Source organism: Culex pipiens, chromosome 3, assembly GCF_016801865.2.
Source record: "Culex pipiens pallens isolate TS chromosome 3, TS_CPP_V2, whole genome shotgun sequence".
NCBI lineage: Eukaryota > Metazoa > Arthropoda > Insecta > Diptera > Culicidae > Culex > Culex pipiens.
The window spans coordinates 2,577,500-2,595,663 of NC_068939.1; the positions used below are offsets into that span (position 1 = coordinate 2,577,500).

At 37.6% G+C, this 18,164-nt stretch overlaps 1 protein-coding gene across 2 annotated transcripts in view; it reads right to left on the minus strand.

Annotated features, from left to right (window-relative positions):
* Positions 1 to 969: 969 nt before the first annotated feature.
* The window catches only part of LOC120423004 (division abnormally delayed protein), a 143,457-nt gene continuing 126,262 nt past the window's right edge, over positions 970 to 18,164 (minus strand). Inside the window, exons 5-8 of one of the 2 annotated variants that reach the window (XM_039586627.2) lie at positions 9,481 to 9,662; positions 4,799 to 5,018; positions 4,598 to 4,736; positions 970 to 4,533 (exon numbers count right to left, since the gene is read on the minus strand). In XM_039586627.2, coding sequence (XP_039442561.1) covers positions 4,376 to 4,533; positions 4,598 to 4,736; positions 4,799 to 5,018; positions 9,481 to 9,662 — 699 coding nt within the window. In that variant the 3' untranslated portion in view covers positions 970 to 4,375. Of the gene's footprint in view, positions 4,537 to 4,597; positions 4,737 to 4,798; positions 5,019 to 9,480; positions 9,663 to 18,164 lie in introns of both variants that reach the window. The other variant, XM_039586626.2, reaches the window with a different exon arrangement.

Below are 18,164 nucleotides of genomic sequence, written 5' to 3' on the forward strand. Positions count from 1 at the left end.
GTAAGGACTAAACCAATCGTTCCCAAACTTTGAGGAGTTGTTTCGGACCCCAAAAGGAACTTAAAACGTGCTGTGCTGGAAAATCGATTTTCATATTACACTAGGGTGCGCCAAAATGACAAAAGTTGAGCTATTCCGGATAGGCGGGCAAAAAACCATAGTTTGGCATCCACAGAAGCTATCCTGAAAGTTTCAGCCAATTTGGTTAAGAATTCGAGGTGCCCAATCGATTTGAAATTTGTATTGAAATTCGAACCCAAGTGTATGGGGAAAACAACAATTTTCATCTTTTGTTGGCCCAACAGTTCAAAATTCAACCAAATAAAATTTCTGTGCTGCACATGCATAGATTTTTATATTTGGAACAACTTTGTAGAACATTGTAGATTGATTTGATTCAAACTGACTTAGTTATAAGCGGAATAAGTGATATAAACGTAATTTCAATTTTCCATACGGTCATGACAAAAAGTATGTTCAAAATGGCTTTTGGACGGTCACTTTGATCAGAAATAATTTGACAACTGGTTTGTTTTGGTTCAGTTTGAGTTTGAGGAATTACCGATCGGGGTGGGAATCAGCCTTTTTTTTTGTTTTGCGCCATATTTTCTGGCGTCAGGCATTAGCGTGTGCTCAATGTACGGTAGTGATCTTCTGCATATTGCGGGAAAAGATCCAACGGTCGCTGTTCGCCACTGGCTTCTGATCATTGAATTCGGATAACCATATGAGTTTTCTCGTCAGCCCGCAATAAAAAAAACAGTTGATTTATTTTTGAATTATATGTTTATTAATTCTCCTCGATGCTCACATTTTTCACATAGGTTCATTCAAATCTACCTATATTTGTTTTGCTTCAACACAAGCAAAATAACTCTTTTTTTCAATTTGTTTTACTGAAATGATTTTTTTTTTTACTTTTTCCTAATTTCTATAATACAACGTCCTATTAGTTAGTGACATTCGCTGTTGTGTTTTTTTTGTTTTGTTTATTTGTTATCTCCGGTACATTATTTTAAATATATTTTGCTTCCTGTTTTTATGCTGTATTTATTTTATAAATACAAAATTTCCAACTACGATTACCTCTGCCAGATGCCGCGGGTAAAACAATTCAACTTTGCACGTGCGTGCGCACCGCACTTTCTTTATTTTCTGTTTTGTAATTACACGTACATTTTATTCTCCTTCCAATCTCGAAGGGGGTGGTCGGTCACTTCCTCGATCACCAACCGAGCAGTCGTGGGTCAAATTTTGACTGAAATTTTGAAAATCAACACCTAAACCTAAGTAGTATCACTGGAAGCCGAATGTGGGGCAGATTGACCCACGACCTGGCTTGGCAATTCGTTTCGATTTGGAAGCGACCCCACCGCACCTTCTTTTTCTGCGCAACGCTGTTCCTTTGAAATGATTAAATTCCTTCGCATTTTTATTTTTGCATTTGTTGACAAAATGATTCATTGAACTCTTTTTAAACAACAATTTTATAACAATAAATTATTAGAGTTTTTTTCTTTCTTTCTTTTTCCTTTCGCCATTCTTTCTTATTTACTTGGTTTTATTTTTCTCTCTTTTTCTTAGCTCAATCACAGATAGTTCAAACACAATCAACTAATTCTCGCGCTCTCTCTCTCGTCCTTCCAACGTTTGCTTCAAACTTTAGCTCACACTCAGTTCATCTCTCAATCCGCTGCCAAGAAAATAATTAGACCATTTTAGTTTGTTTTTTGTTTTGTTGCTGCCAAACACACTACTTCTCTATCCAATTTATACACACTTGTTGTTGTTGGGAGAAAAAACAGAACTTTATATATCTTGAAGGAGCGCTACATTTAATGATTCTTTTTTGTTTGCGTTTAGTTTTTAGTTTTATCTGCTTCAATTAGACCAATTATTACTTGTTTCTATTGTTTCTTTAAACACTTGTTCTGATTGTGTGGTGAGAATATTTGCCCAGCGCGTCGTCGTCGTCAGTCTAGGAGCGTCATTTGATTTGGTAACCATCGTCATTGTTCTGCACCTTCTCCTAGAGTTGACGATCCTGCTGTGAGTGAACAGTGTGAACACCACCGATTGTAGATTTGAGTATTGGCTTGTAAAAATTGTCCTCGGAAGATTTGCTGCAGAGTTTAATTTGCGGGTATTGTCACGTGGTGTGCAGACGGTAAATTTTTTGTTTGTTTAATTTGCTTGAGAAAACGGATTTTTTTATTTACAAAATTCTATGCTGTTTAATAAGTAGAAGTAGTCGCGAAACAATAGAAAGGTTTATTTTCTTTTCGACTTGTTGCTAGAATGGAAGAAGGTTCTAATACTTGTTCACGTCGACAATAGCGTTTCGTTTTGCTGCGCTGCCTTTTTTTTGGTAGTTCCGAAAGATTTACTTTTTTTTGTGTTAACTAGCATTGAATCGTTTCCAATAACTGCACAGTATCTCTTGTTTTCCTCTCTCTCTCTCTGCGTACGCCTATAGAATATATTAGCATTATTAATATTATTTACAGTTGTTCCACTAGCATTGAAAACTAAACGTTAATCCTCTTTAATTTAAAACTTCTAACTACAGTACCATTAATCATTTGTTTTAACTTTACTTTTCTTCCGTTTTGAGGAAAATTGGGGAGCATGATTGGTTTGACCGCGTGTGGGGTGTTAGTAAATTAAACATTCTTTTCCTCCAACACACACACGTACGACGGCGACAAGCGATTTTTTTGTTTGTTTTTATCCATTACACACAAGTTTTATCGGATTCTCTGAGTACGTACCTAAATAAGTATTGTATTTTTGCTTGTTGTTCTTGTGTTTCTTTAATTAAATATGGCGACTCGGACTTCTGGATGCGATACTTGTACGTGTTTTAAAACTACAAAAAAGTGTTGACGATAAAATAATGCATTTAGAGAAAAGAAAAAAATAATAACAAAGTTTGTTGCCTTTGTTTCCCTCAGAACGGTAAATGAGATTTGCTTTTGTTTGCTTGGTAAAATTTGTACACTTTGCATTTTTTTTAGAACTGCTCCCAAACTGCCAGAAATTAACGAAAGCAGAACATTTTGAAAAAGGGCTGGTTGAGCAATTCTCTGTAACTTTGAACGATTTTTTGTTGCATTTTTTTATTTGACTGAAGCTTTGTGATACTTACTCTATGTCAAAATAAGTAATTTTACCAAGAATTTTGCATTATCAGCTCGCATAAAAAAATCACACAGTTTTGAAAAGTTTTTCATGCGAAACTGTTATCAAAATATTCCAAAATTGGTTTCAAATAATTACTTAACTTAGCTAAATTGTACCCAACTTTGCGTAGACGCAGTTCAGCGTGCAGCCCATACGCATAGCTGCCAACCTGACGGCGATTAAACGGAAAAAAAATCAAAACAAAGCGTGCGCTGTCAGAAATTTTCACTCGCCTCGTGGAACGCGTAAACATTGCAGACGTTTTCGTTTACTTTTCTCTTGAATGATTTTAATTAGTATTTATTAAAAAATACGTCTTTTCGGAAGTCAAAATATTACATCTGGATCAAGGTTTCTCAACCGACCGACTTGAATTAAGTGTGAGTGTGATTGAGTTGTGCTGGAAGCGGTTGGCGGAATCCAGATCAGGACACGACGAAAGCAGCTGCGTCCGGAATGTCGTGTCTCATGGAGTCCCGGTTGCGACTTCACAGTGGCAGGGGGAACCAACCTAGGAGAATGTTGAGAATCGAAGTTCTAAAACATATCCAAAATAAAGTTTTCAAAGATATTTTTATTTAGTGGAATTTTTATGTGTTCCAGATAAACATTTGTATCGATGAACCAATGATGCAAAATTGCTTCTTTGTACATAGACAAAGTACCCACAAAATCTCGGTCAAATTCAAAAATAATAGTTTTCAAAGAAATTGCTCAGTTACCTTCTGTTGTATACACATTGTTTCATGAATGTTGGTTGCTTCTTGAGTACAAACACAACGAATATCAACTTATTGCTTGAGCTTATTAGTTTGTTGCGTTGTTGCGCACTTTTCCCCCCACCTTCCCCCTTCGTTAATCTAATCAATGAAATCAGTTGAAAATTCATGGCTTCCGGACACGATCGATGCTTGCCCAAGCTTAAGCTTTTTTTCGTGTTGTTTCGGGGGATTTCGCGCACACACACCTTTCAGCTCTCACAATGGTACACAATTGATTTACACCGGCTCTGCTACGAATAGATTTGTTATTTCCTAGTACTACTAATGATTTTACAGCTCTACGGGGGGTTTTGACTTTCGTGCGCGGGGCTTCTCGAGTGGCGTCCGCGCCGCCGCCGGGGGATTGTTCCTGAATGAAGAGGGGGTTTGTTGCAGTTTGAGACACGACACACGACGATAACGGAAGCAACTTAGTGCCTGCTGGCTAGCAAAAGTGCCACACACGTGGCCAGCACCAGGGACGAGCTCGCAGCGGAGATTCGGTACGCGTGGCTCGGGTTGACCGACGGCGTAAAGTTGCTCTGCACCTCGTCGGTGATCTCCACGCCTGGACCCCGCCGGCCTGGACCTGCTTGGGTGGAGAGAAGTGTGTTGTAGTAACTGCGAAGGGGGAAGATCTGTGCTGTGCTTACCTTCACCCGATCCCGAACCGTTCTCGCTGTACTCGTCGTCCTCGTTCGAGTCGTACTCCTCCGGGTAGGTGTGGCCCGAACCTTCCGCCATATCGGACAGCATCTTGTCGGAGTCGCTGCGGAACGCGTTGCTCGAGACCTAAAAAGAGAACCATCATAATTTCAACAAACAATCCTTAAATCGAATAAAGATCTTCGTACCGCCTTGGTGGCCGCGTTCTTCAGGTTGATCAGCTTGTCGATCAGCACCTGCAGCCGGCTGTCCCGCGGGAACTCGCGGCTCTCGGTCGCGCTGCTGTATGGCACCTCGGGGTTGTACTTCTGGGCCGTGGTCGAGGCGACCTCGTGCGTGTAGTCACCGTAGTGCGACCCGGTCCAGCAGTCATCGTCGCTGCTGTGGTAGTCCTCGTCGTCGCAGAGGCTGTAACGAAGAAAGCGAAAATTGATATTTTGTTTGAAATTTAGAATTTAGAATATTAAATTGTAATTAATTGTTTATTTGCGATGAGAGCTTGTTAGTTTACAACTTTCTATCTTAAAGGAGAGGTAACTTAAAGATAGAAAACAAATTTAGATCTTTTTTTTACCGAATTCGGAAAAGTTTAACAAATTGGACATGACTTTAAAATGTTGAATTCGTTTGCAGAAAATTTCACAAAACACATTGAAAATCGAACCAATAGTTTTTGAAGGCTGGGAAAATTTATTTTTTCATAAAATTTTTCTTTCAAAGATTGTAAATATCTCAGTGCGAAAATATTTTTTGCACAATCCAAGCAAAACAATGTAAATGGGCCAAAGCCGAAGTGTAAACAAAGAGTCTGTCCTGCTCGTTTCTAACGTAAACATCCACTGACGTAAGCAGGACAGACTGTTTGTTTACACTTCGGGTTTGGCCCATTTACATTGTTTTGCTTGAATTTAAAAAAATAACCCTTTTAGGAATTGTAATTTTGTATACGGAGCTCAATCACACTACCAAAATAAAAGTATGGTAGTGTGTGTGATCTCTGAGTAAAGAGGCTGTCAAATAGGTTGACAATAAAAAAAAATATAATAAAAATCGACATCAGGAATACCTTCTTCCTCAATTTCTTAGGCAAAAATAAGTAACCGACGACGAAGTCGTCGAAGTAACTGTACAAACGGAAGAACCAAGATTCTATTAATCAAAAATACAAAGAAAAGCTGATTTGCAAAAACGTGAAGAACTCCTAAATTTGCTTTTTCCTATAGGATTTTGATTTTTCATAAAATTTTGCAGAAAAACAATAAAAAAGAACCTAATAACTGGAGACACAGTCGGGTCTCCTAAAAAAAGGCTCAGTATAATATAAATTTTCACGATGTCTATTTAAATTATGTTGGTAATTAGGTAATTGAAAAGTGGTAGATGGTTTAATTTAATATGATGTTGGCAGAAACTGACTTTTCTTCTATTACGTAATAACTGCGCAGTGCAATTCATCACTTCTCCAAACAGATGATCTCATTACGTCCCTCCACGTGTCAAAAACTTAATCACATGTGTAATAATTGCATCACGAATCAACCATTCTGGCGGGCGTGCCGCGTAATATCATCTGAAATAAAATGAGATCAAACAATGCACCTTCATTGTTTGGCTGAGCCTTTCATTACACATACAAACAATTCTTCCCTTCCGCGGTGCTTGAAAACGCACACATTGCTGGTTGACGCTTTATTCATAATTTGAAAAATTAAAATTCCTTCAATTGAAACAGAACCGAGCCGCCGCCACACAATCTCTTGTGCGTTTTTTTTCCCTTATAATTACCCGTTTAATGCCGGTGCACAAAGGGATTGGTTCTGTTCCGGTAGAAAAAATGCGGGTTGTTGAGGGATCCCCGATTGGGGATTGTCATTACATTTTTTTTTAATTTTGAAATTATTACTCAAATCTATCACAATCGTTTTTCAAAACGAATAAATTTGACCATCGTGCGACCCCTCGGCGTCGAACAAGAAGTGTGATGTAGCTCAACGCGTTCTGCTTCTTAATCAAATGATTGTTTTCCGTATCACCACTGCTGTAGCATTGCCGCGAACTGATCCCTATCAGGCGTGTGTATGTGTGCATGTGCGTACGTGTGACCGGCGTTCAACACGTCGTCTACCGGCCATCATCGCACCGAAGTCCCGCGCAGAGGTCGCGACGACGACGTGAGATACTCTGCCTGACTCCTTTCGAACGACCGACGTTCTATCTATCTATCTATTTGCATGCGCGATAATAATTGTTATAAGTGTGTGTATTAGTGCACCATTATGACACCACCCATCAAAGAGAACGAGGTTCATTCAGTCTGCATTCGCGCGCCATCGCCGTTTTGTTCGGTCGTTCGACGATTGAATGCGCGCTATTTTCAAACCATTAGCGCGATTGATTAATTGAAAGAGAATTTTAATTAGACATCAGACATCTCGACGAGGGCTGCTCTTTTTTTTTCTTTTTTTTTTGTTCTGCCGTTGCAATTTTGCACTCATCAAATAGAGTATGCGGGTGGTGGTGGTGGCGTTTGATTGGAAAGTTCAAGGTTAGATGATCGCACCAGATTATTGGTGCAGATGATGCACCTCCGTGTTGCAATGTAGGTTTGATGGAGGAGCATAGTGGTTAATAAAAATTTCGGAATTTAATATCGAATATTTAATATTTCATGCCAACATAAAATAGATTGATGATATAATACCTACATAAAATAATATATTTAAAAACAACTTAGGAAAAGGTTAATGTTGCAAATCCACAAATAACATTTACATAACATGTCATATAAAAAAAAAATAATTAATTAGGCTGTTGCAAATTTTATTTCAAGTTTTTGGTCTCTCCTCCCCTCAAAATTTCCCCGATTTTGAACTGTTTAGAATACACTGTAGAACGCTTATTTATGCATTTTTAATCAAATAAAGACTTTTTAATAATAAAAAAAAAACAAATTTTGAATTTAAAGACACAGATGGATTGAAAACGCAAGAAAATTAAAACATTAATATTTTGCTTTTTTTTATAGAACTATTACTGCAATGATGTATAAAGCATATTGGGATATTTTTTGTTCCTTAATGTTGACAGCAAGCAACAAGAGTCGAGGGACTTTAAAATTAAAATACAATTTGTATCAGCATTATTATTTTAAGTCGTTTGAAACTTTTAGGTAGTTCGATAAATTTATACTTTTTAATTCTAGAGGAATTTTCCAAGAAAATCTATGCGACATAGGTTTCTATCTAAAAGCACCTTTGTGTCTCTTTAGATTACATTTTAAAGCTCCCTCTCCTTCAAAATTTCTTTTGAAAAATCTGGGGACAAAACAATAATGATTAGCTAAAATTAAAATTTTGTTGAAAAAAAAACTTGTACAATCGGATGTAAACTTTTTAGAGTACATAATTTAAAGCTTATTTATGCAAATTCATTGAAATAAAGGCTTTTAAACTTTTTCATAAATTTTGAATGTTGGGACCACAGTTTGGTGAAAGACGTAAAAGATAAGATTTTTTTTTTTTCAAAATTTTATTAATAATTCGTAAATCTTTGATAGAAGCGTAGTATTGTGTACATATGAAGCGTTTTGCAATACATTTGGTTTCCAAATAACAACTTTAAATAAAATTTGTAGAGCCTAAAGAAAGAAAAAAAATCAAAATTCATACCTATATTTTCATGAACTCAAGGAGCATATTTGAGCCTAAAAAACACGAATATTCCTAATTTACCGAAGTAATAAAGAATTGTTCTGTTTGTAGATTGATATATAATTATTTTTTTCAAGTCCGCTTGAAACAACTTATTTTTCCTGTCATTCTACAATGACAAATTGGACTTCTTTTATCTACCAATAATAACAGAATGGAAAATTAACACACTTCAATACCAGTGCTGAAAAGTTGAACTATTTCAGTAACATTTTTCATTTTTTTTTGTTTGAAAGGTGAGTTTAGTTAACCCATGGATGTTTGACATAAAATTCCATTTAAAGAAGCTTTTTTCGGAATTGCTAAAAATGTTGTAAGTAACTCGTTGCAAAACTTGATTTTTTCAGCACTCATCGTAAACCGTACATTTATCAAACGAGATAAATGTACGACTCGTGCCAAAAAAAATCTTTTTTTTTTGCAACTTGTTGCATAAACTACTATTATAAGATTCTTTTCTCATTCTCAGTAAAATCTGTCAATTGTTCAGTTTTTGAATAGAATTTATTGATTTTATGCAAACTTTTAGCCGAAGAAGAATTGTAATATTAAGCATTATGACATTGTGATACTTTTTGTTCAGACATTTTGGAAATGGGTCCAATTTTTGCAAATATGATCAAAGTCCAGTTTTAGTCTTTAAAAAACCAAATATCGACTTGGTGACAAACTAAGCAAATGTCTGCGTTTAAAAAATACTTTTTTTTTGTCAGTAGTTTGTAACAAGAGGCAAATATGTAAGACCTGACCATCTTGCCTTAATTTTGCGCTTGTAATTAAAATTAATTTCCAAAGTCAGAATGCTCAGAAAATTAATCGATTAAATTCTCTTCAGGCTTATCAGTAAATAATCTATTATCGTATTTATATAATTCCAGAATTTTATTGAATTTTGGAGTTCGTTTTAACTATGTGTAATTCACTATGATGTAAGGAATAACTCCAAAAACCTTCGAAATACGTGAAGCAAAAGATAGAAACAAAAAAGCGTGTTTTTTTATGCATCAAAATCGAAATATTGAAATTATGTAGTTTGGCAAACTGTCTTTCAAAATTGATTCCTTTGTCCACAAAAGTTGTGTGATTTAATTAGCTTTAATATTATAAAAAAAATAAATACCAAAAAAGCTCTCAAATTAAAAAAAAGAAACAACACTCACGTTGACGACAGTTGCAGAAACAGGTCCTTGTTCTTGTCGATGGTCATCTCGAACTGGAGCATCTCGTTGATGGGCGCCAGGATCCACTTGTTGCTGTGGAGGGTCGGTGCCGCCGACTGCTCGTACGCCCCGGCCAGGTTGTCGTTCTGCATCAGCGAGGGCGTTCCGCACGCTTTCTTGACCTGTGTTAGAGAGAGAGTGAGAAAATGGGTTTGAGACCATTAGTGGAAAGTGTCCACTCATAAATCATGGTTTATGAAGATGATGCGGTTGTTGTTTTGTTGTGCCAAAAATAGTCCAGCTTGGGGTTTCAAGGTTACCGCTGGAGTGAATTAGGAGTGACAGCCTAAATTGGACAATTTCTGAGAAACGCGTCCGAACAGCTCAGCTGTTGCAGCAGGACGGTCAAGATGATTTAACGGTCGATTTAGCTCGTTTGGAAAGAGCATAAATATTTATAAAAATAAAATCGCTGGACGCGAAAAGGTTGGTTGCAGTCTAGGTCTGATTTCCATAGAGAACGGCATCAGCAAAATTACGATTGCTGCTGCAGCAAACGACGAGGAATCGCTTAATTTTGGCCTCCTGCAGATGCGACACGACACTCACGCGCGCGCTAGCTGCTCCGTGATTGGGTTCATGGAGCTGAGCCACACTACGCCAGAATTGAGATTAATGGTCCGGGGGTAGCAAATCTGTTGTAGGTGAGATTTATTAGAAATTGCGACCGACCGGGCCTGGTGGCCGTTTTCGATGAAATTGAACCAGGTCGATGGGGAGCGAGGACGAGGATTTGAATTATAACATCTGAATCGAATTTCGGGCAGAGTGTTGCATTTTATGCATTTTAATTAAATTGGCGAATTAGAATTCAGGTTGCCTACGCGAACCAATTTGGCAGTTGAAATTTGGTTTCCGGGAATATGATTATTTATAGCAATAAATTGAAATTGTTTCAGCTCAATCTGGGACTTAAAAATAAAAAAAAAATATTCAAAACCATCCTTGAGATTTTGGACTTCACTTTCAATTGTCCCCACCTCTGAAATGCTCAAATCACAGCTAATCTTTGTCACTCTCAACCAGTCGAGCTTCTGGGCAATCAATCAGTCAGTCTTCGGTCGGTTTCGGTAGTCATGCATCAATTATGTTGATATAATCTCCTTCACGTTCGAAATGCCGATCTGTTTCATAGTTCAAGTTTGAACAAGACCAGCGGGCGTGCATAGATCAAAAATCGACCACATATTTCATTTTGAGTGTCTCTCTCTGGTTCGATCGCAAACTAATCTATATTAATCGCCAACCCAACCCCGAAGCTGAAATCGTCCAGATAGTTTGGCCGCGATCCGGTTTTATATATGACAATGTCATTAGAACTCGCGTGGCCATAAAAATCAAACGAGTTTCAGCTCCGGCTCCGAATGTCACCTCGGTGTTCAAAATCAGACCGCGCGCGAGGAGCCCAAAAGCGCCGAAATAAGGAGAGTGTATCACTTAATCCTGCTGCGGCGGCGGCGGCATTGGCCGAGGTTGGCCAGAGAAGCCCAAGTCAATAAGCTCGTTAAATTCGCTGCTGCTGGAAGAAGTGGCTCGTTTTGGGAGGAATTCGATCGCGATTGCATTTTGAAGGAGAGGAGAAGGGAGCCTCGCGCGGAATACCGAAAATCAGCAGCATCTCTCGGTTTTTGCGGCCTTCCTAAGGATAAGAGGAGGTAGGACAGAAAAGATGCACACACACACACACCAACGAGGAGGCGCGCGAGGAAGCGCGAGATAAGCGAGGAAGACAATAAATTATATAAGGCCGAAAAAGTTGGCGCGAAACAAAGAAGAAGAAGAATCGCGCGAAAGAAGAGCAAAATTGAGAAAGAAAGAAGCAAAAAACTGCAACAAAAAGGAATGTATTTCTGATTCAAAAAATCCAGTAAAACCAGTTTTATGTGTGTTTTATTACTCGGACCAACAGCACTTAACGAGGAAATTGAATCTCTGTTCTGAACGCGCCCCGTACGAGTTAGTCTGTGTGTGTGTGTTGAAGGGAGGGAGGAGGATGATGCAACTTGTGGAGGGAGGAAAAGGGCGGTGTTAGGGAAAGTGAACACCGTGAAATGCACTTAACCTTTGAGTGGTACGTGCAAAGCGTGCATTTTAGAATATTTTTGCTTGTTTTTTAAAAGTGATTCCTGCAACAAAAAAAAAAAAACCATAGAGCAATTCTGTGAGATTTTGGTCATTCGATTTTTTTTTGTATTTTTTAATCCGGCTGAAACTTTTTTGGTGCCTTTGGTATGCCCAAAGAAGCCATTTTGCATCATTAGTTCGTAATATAATTTTTCGTACAAATTTTTTTGGTAATTTTTTATTTCACTTTTCGTCACTAAAACTTGATTTGCAAAAAAACACTATTTTTTATTATTTTTTTATTTTGACGTAGACTTACGTCTTTGTCGAAGGTACTGGGGTGTCATTCCAAAAAACCCGGGCCGAAGGCCCTGGATTACTGCGTCATCCGTCAAAACCTTATATCTTCCTTCCCTCTAATCGAATCGACACGATGTATGTGCCATTCGATTCGAAAATTATTCAGCAATTTGCTATAAAACTTTCATTGTTGGCAAAATAGTTTAACTATTGAAACAATTGAATGTTTTAAAATGTTTTCAAAATGCAGAGATTTTGCAAGCAAAATGAGCGCTTCCCACTCACGGACGGGAATGTTAAGTACCTATTTTGAGGGGAAAATCATCCGAGCAACGCGACCGAGTGTCGGTCGCGAAAAAGGAGGGGAAGTAGCGGGCCTAAATCATACATAAGAACGCGCGCCAGAGCCCATTCCATCATTCACGTCTCAGACGTCGGACCGGCAGCAGTAGCAGCAGCAGCAGGAAAGCTCGGCCCAGAGCAGCAGCAGCAGGAGAGAGACCAGAGCAGCAGCAGCAGGAGAGAGGGACCAGAACTGGAAAAGAAGTGCGCATCGCCTTCTCGTCGTCACCTTCAGCCAGTTGCCTCTCGATGGCCGGACCGTTTGGATCTTTCGTGGTTGCTGTGGTTCGGAGGTGCCTCAATCCCCATCCGTCGTCTCATCCGGGACGAGGCATCAACAAGATGAGGCGCGCGCCTGCTGCCTTCCGCCGAAAAGCCTCTCGTGGGTCAAGCCTTGGTTGTGAAACAATCAGGACATCCAACTAGCTCGTCGCATTCGCGGCGAGCGCTTCTGAAAGATTTACGTCTCATCCAATTCTAAAGCGTTGAAAGAGTTGCCCTCGTCCCACCAGGGACGAGGCAGCGAACTAATTTGAATTTAAATTTCAGGAACAAATTTTGGTCTTCGGGGGCGACGGAATGCACAGCTTTCTGAGGCTGCTCTCGCCCCCAACCCCTCTCCCTCCCCCTCATTCTGCTACCAAACATTCATTCGGTTCGCGAAAAAATCGTTTTTCGTTCTTCTCTTTCCTTCCTTAATTCGATGTTGTCTAGTCAAAGATTTATCAACACATTCAAAGTATGTTTACATGGTAGCTGCGGTTTTGTTCGCATTAGATTTGCCATCTCTTTCTAGTAATAGTCAACTTTATCGGAATTCAATTCGAATCGTATAAAAATTCCGTTTCAACAACCGGTACGTACACGGTCCAATTGAATGTACTAGGTGTCGGGGGGTCCATCTCGCATTCACAATCTTATTCCGTTAATGTATTTCAAGTGTCTAGCTAATTCATCAAAATTAAGAAATGGAAAACTCTGTCCACATATCAAAACTTTACGTAGTCTACGCCATTCCGGTTATGTCTGTGACATAACTACTTTGACTTTTCTGATATGTTTTAGAGGACTTGATGTGATGACTTGATGCCAACATTTCAAAAATTTGCAGAATGAGCAAAAAACCGAGTTATGATTTTTTTTCGAAATATCGAAATAATGGTCGCAAAAATTTAAAACTTTAGTGAAATTTTGATAAAGTGCACCGTTTTCAAGTTATAGCAATTTTCAGGTAACTTTTTTCAAAATAATCGCAGTTATTCATTTTTTTAAAAAGCTGAGAAAATTCACTATATTTTGCTTTTTTGAACTTTGTTGATACGACACTTAGTTGCTGAGATATTGCACGGCAAAGGTTTAAAAACAGGAAAATTGATGTTTTCTAAGTCTCACCCAAAAATCCCAAAAAAATAAAAAAAAAGTATGAAAATTGAAATTACGAGCCATGGTTTCAACATTTTAATGAGCAAAATGTTTTAAAATGCATTATACACCTGTCCAGTTGTTTTGCCATCATTTGTTTCAAAAGTTTCTAAATATTGACGAAATTTTTTTTTTGCGATAAATATTTTTTTTGCGGTGCTGTACATTGGAATTTCATAAAAATTCAAAACATTTTTAAACAAGCCCAAACATGCTAAATATGATTATCAGTACAGAAAAATGCATTTTAGATTGTTTTTAGTTGATTAGACTTCTATTTGCATGGAAATTTTGAAGTTTCATCAGTTTCATCACCGCCAACTTAGATTAAAACATTCTAAATCACTTTAGAGTAGTTAAGGGGTCATGTTTAAGCTCACCAATATAAAAAAGACCGCGAAAAAAATATTTTTTTTGTGATTCGGTTTTCCGAAGTAAAATTTTGCCAAGGACGTTTGATAATCAAGTTTGGACTGTATTTCAGAGAAAAAAAAATATTTTTTTTGAAATTAAGTGAGAATGCATTCAAATTTCGATTCGTTTGATACCCCCTATTGCGAATCATGTAAATTTGAAAATTTCCGCAAAAAATCTGTATTAAATGAAAATTTGAGAATTTTGCAATAAAATATTTAGCAGAGTGAAAATTCAATAAGAAATTTCACTACATTTACGGGAACGTATTACAAATTATGAAATTTTCGTAAAAAATACGATATTTTGTGAAAATTAGAGTATCTAACAATAAAAATCAGGTAAAGTAAAAATACATATAACTGCAAAAAATATAGTCTTATTTGTAATTACGGTAATTTGTGAAATAATACTCTAATAAAGTGAAAATGCATACAAAATTTCGCATAGTTTGAAAACCATAAGCATTAGCATTAGCATGTTTGAAAACCACATTGCAAATTAAGAAAATTTACGTATTTTCAAAATTTAAGATGTTTTGTGAAAAATTGAGAGTTTTTATACTGGATGGGCAAGAAAATGTGATATTTGATATTTTCTAAATAGTGTCCATCTTGGTCCATCTATGAACATATTTTTTTCTTACATTTCCTTTATTTTTGTGTTTTTGGACTTTCAAATCGGACAATAAGTTGCTGAGATACAGACTTGCAAAGAATAAAAAAAAAGTTACAATTAAGTTAAGGGTAGGTTAGTGTTATCCAATTACACTTTATTTTTAAAGGTTTAAAAATCTAGCCAATGTTAGAAAAGTCCCTAAATAAAATATGAATTGTTTAATATTTTCAAATGTTAGGCTAGATTTTAAGTTTTTGAAATATTTGTCTCAGAAACATCGACAAATTTTACAAATGTTTTGTTTTTTTTTCAAACATTAAAAATCTGACGGATGGTTGTCGAGCTTTCGTCTTTTAAAAAATAGTGACTAATTAGATGACACTTAGAAAAACCTTATTTTATCAATTTTTATTCTTTGCAAGGTTTCTGTAAGTCCGAAAACGAAAATTATAGAGATTTTTTGTAGCTATTTGAAAAAAAAAATGCTTCAGAAATGGACAAATTTACAAAAAAAAAAAATGCATTCCTCTGTATCGTAAACTTGGCTTAAAATTGAAAAAATTTGCAAATTATGTTTTTATGAGAAAAAAATTTAAAGTGCTTTTTGATTGTTATGACTGATTCGATTGTAAAAAAAAAGAATAAAAAAAATGTAAATTTGATACAAAAATTCTCCAAATCGGCCGATTCTGTAGACAATTGCTCTAATTATAAATGTCATGCCTTTCTCCGAGTTAGGGAAGTTGTCTTTTTATGTCTACTCAAAACATAAGTATGTAAAAATAGGGATGATGGGAATTTCAACGTTTGGTCTATATATATAAAAAATTTCGATGGTTTTGTTCGAACGCGAATCAATTCAACACGGAACGCCGAATCGAGGTGCTCTTTGTTGCGTTGGGTTCGTATAAGTCCAAAGAAGGTTCTTACGCCAAAAAGTTACAACTTTGGCCACTCTGGAACCGATTCCGGAAAATCTGCAGATTGTATGGGAAAAGTAACGTAAAATCAAATTTTGATCACAGGAGGCTGAATTAGCAAACAAGCTAAAAACGTCAAGAAACGAAAAAAAGACAAGACGAAGTTTGTCGGGTATGGCTTGTTAGTCCATATAATTTTTTATGATTGTAACTTTTTTTCTGAATTAAATTTAAAAAAACAAAATTTCTCAGAAAATCACCTCTCACATTTTCGAGTATTTAACTATGAACGACAAAGTTTCATGTAAATAATAAAAAAAACAGAGACCATTTCCGATATGCGATTTGTTGGGTTGGGTTCCTGAGATTTTTTCAAGCGTGGTAATTACTTAAGATTAGGAAATTGTGAAATCGCCTGTGAACAATTAGCCAACAACAACCAAACTTCACCTTTAAGCGAACTGCAATCGAAAAATTTCCCAAAAATAAATTTTTCGACAAATTATTAAAAATCTATGAAAAAGAACATGTTAAACTTTTTTTGAAAAAGAATTTGTTTAACTTTTTAAGAGTCAACTTTAGTCATCTGGAGTCTTAGAAAGGGCATTAAGACCAAATTCATTTGGAACCCCGATCGTACAGGGCTTCAAGTTCAACGCGGGTTTCCAAATTACTGTGAGCTTAAAGGGTTAATCTAATTTTCATTTATCATTACTTTGATTAGCAATTAGATTTTTGTTTAAAAAAATGGTTCTATAAAATATCGCCACTTGTGACTTATAAAAGTATTTTTTTTTTTGACATCAATTTCTCAAGAAATCCCCTGACTACTTCAAGGTTACAAGTGCAAAAACAAAAAGCCAAAAAAGAACCATTCTCAACGAAACGAGGAAAAAAAAGAGGTCCACTGCTGGTTGGAGCTCGCGCGCGCGATGATGATGAAGTTCACCGAGTTCTCGCGCGCCGCACATGTGAAAGATCGAGAGACAATCAGACGCGCTTCTCTCTCCAGCAACAACTCCCCACAACGAGACCGAGAAGCGATCCTTCTTCTGGGTCTGGGTCTGCTGACGGACTCTGCGAAGACGGAGGACGGATTCAAGGTGTGAGGCATAAAGCATTCTCGGCTGAGCCTCGGTCGGTCGGTCGGTGGTGCCCTGGAGCAGTTTTGTGTGGGAAAGAAATAAAGCCAAGACCCAGAGCGACGGTGCAGCGTCCAACAGCCCTCGCTCTGGAATGCTATTCTATGTAAATTCCTGACGTTCGCCGTGGCTCTTGGTCGGGCCGGTTCACGGTTATTCTTCGAGTTCATGGAGAAGGCTGTTGGACTGTTGGATGGAAGAAGCTTTGCAGAGAGAAACGAAACGAAAACTGAACTCCTGGCTGAGCTTGCTCGGTGCGATGAATCTCTCAATAAAACAATTCAGATAGTTATTCCTCTCTATTAAGAACGCATTAGGAGAAACAAAATGATTGACCTTAAACACTTAACTTTTCCCCGCGAGTATCTGCCGGGACACGATGTTCGCCATTGGCCTCACCACTGATAACGATCGCCAACGTTGTCGTCGTGGTCGTCTGGTGGTCCTCCTTCTATGACTAAACAAGTCGTAGCCGAAAAAAAGAGAAACATTTCTCGCGCAGCCTCCCTTGATGGTCATAATTGTGGGATATAAGACGAGGTGATACAATGATTTATGAAATTTAAGTATTTTAAATCAAATGTATGACACAAACGAAGCATTACGTAAATTTAATACACACGGGTAATTTGTATGCAAGATTTAGTTCACATTTGACTCATACAGGATAGTAGTGTAGCTAAAACGCATGTTAAGAGAAACGCAAATTCGGTCTCGCGATTTGACAGAAGCCGAAACTTGCCGGATATGCAGTGAGCGATTTTAGAAGAAAACGCAGGAGAGGCAAAACAAAAGAGAACGAGCGCGCGGCGCTCGATGAGCAAATCGGCGTGATTCTCTTGAAAGCTCGTTCTGGCTTAGTTGGAGTAAACGAGACAGCAGGATGAGCTTTCGGATTGAATGATGACTCGTGAGCGAGTAAGGAGAGAATAGCGTGCTCTAACTCGCTGCGAAGGACCTCGATGTCGATCGATGTTTCAGTCTGGTTTGTATTTTTGAGGCGAAAAGTCATGCGTCAATTTCTTTGACGGTTATTTTGAAGATGGCCGCGATGGGACACGACAATGGCGTGGCTTAGCTCCCTTTTTGTGTGTTTCGGCGGTAGTGGACAATTTAGTGTTTCATTGTATGGAGGAATACTGCGTTCTCACCGGCCGATGGTACGTATTACACGTGGGAAAGAATTACGGTTGTTTCTTCCAGCAGTCTGGTGAAAAGGTGTTTTTAAAATTTAGCGTGGTCAGGTAAAAGTGAGTTATAATAACAACTGCTCGGTAACGAAACCAAAGAGGAAATTTATAAAAAGACAAAACAAGACTGGCCAACACTAATCAAAGGAAAAAAAAGACATTTCCTAGAGAAAACTGGCAAAAAAGACTGGCCAGCGCAAAAGAAGGAGAAG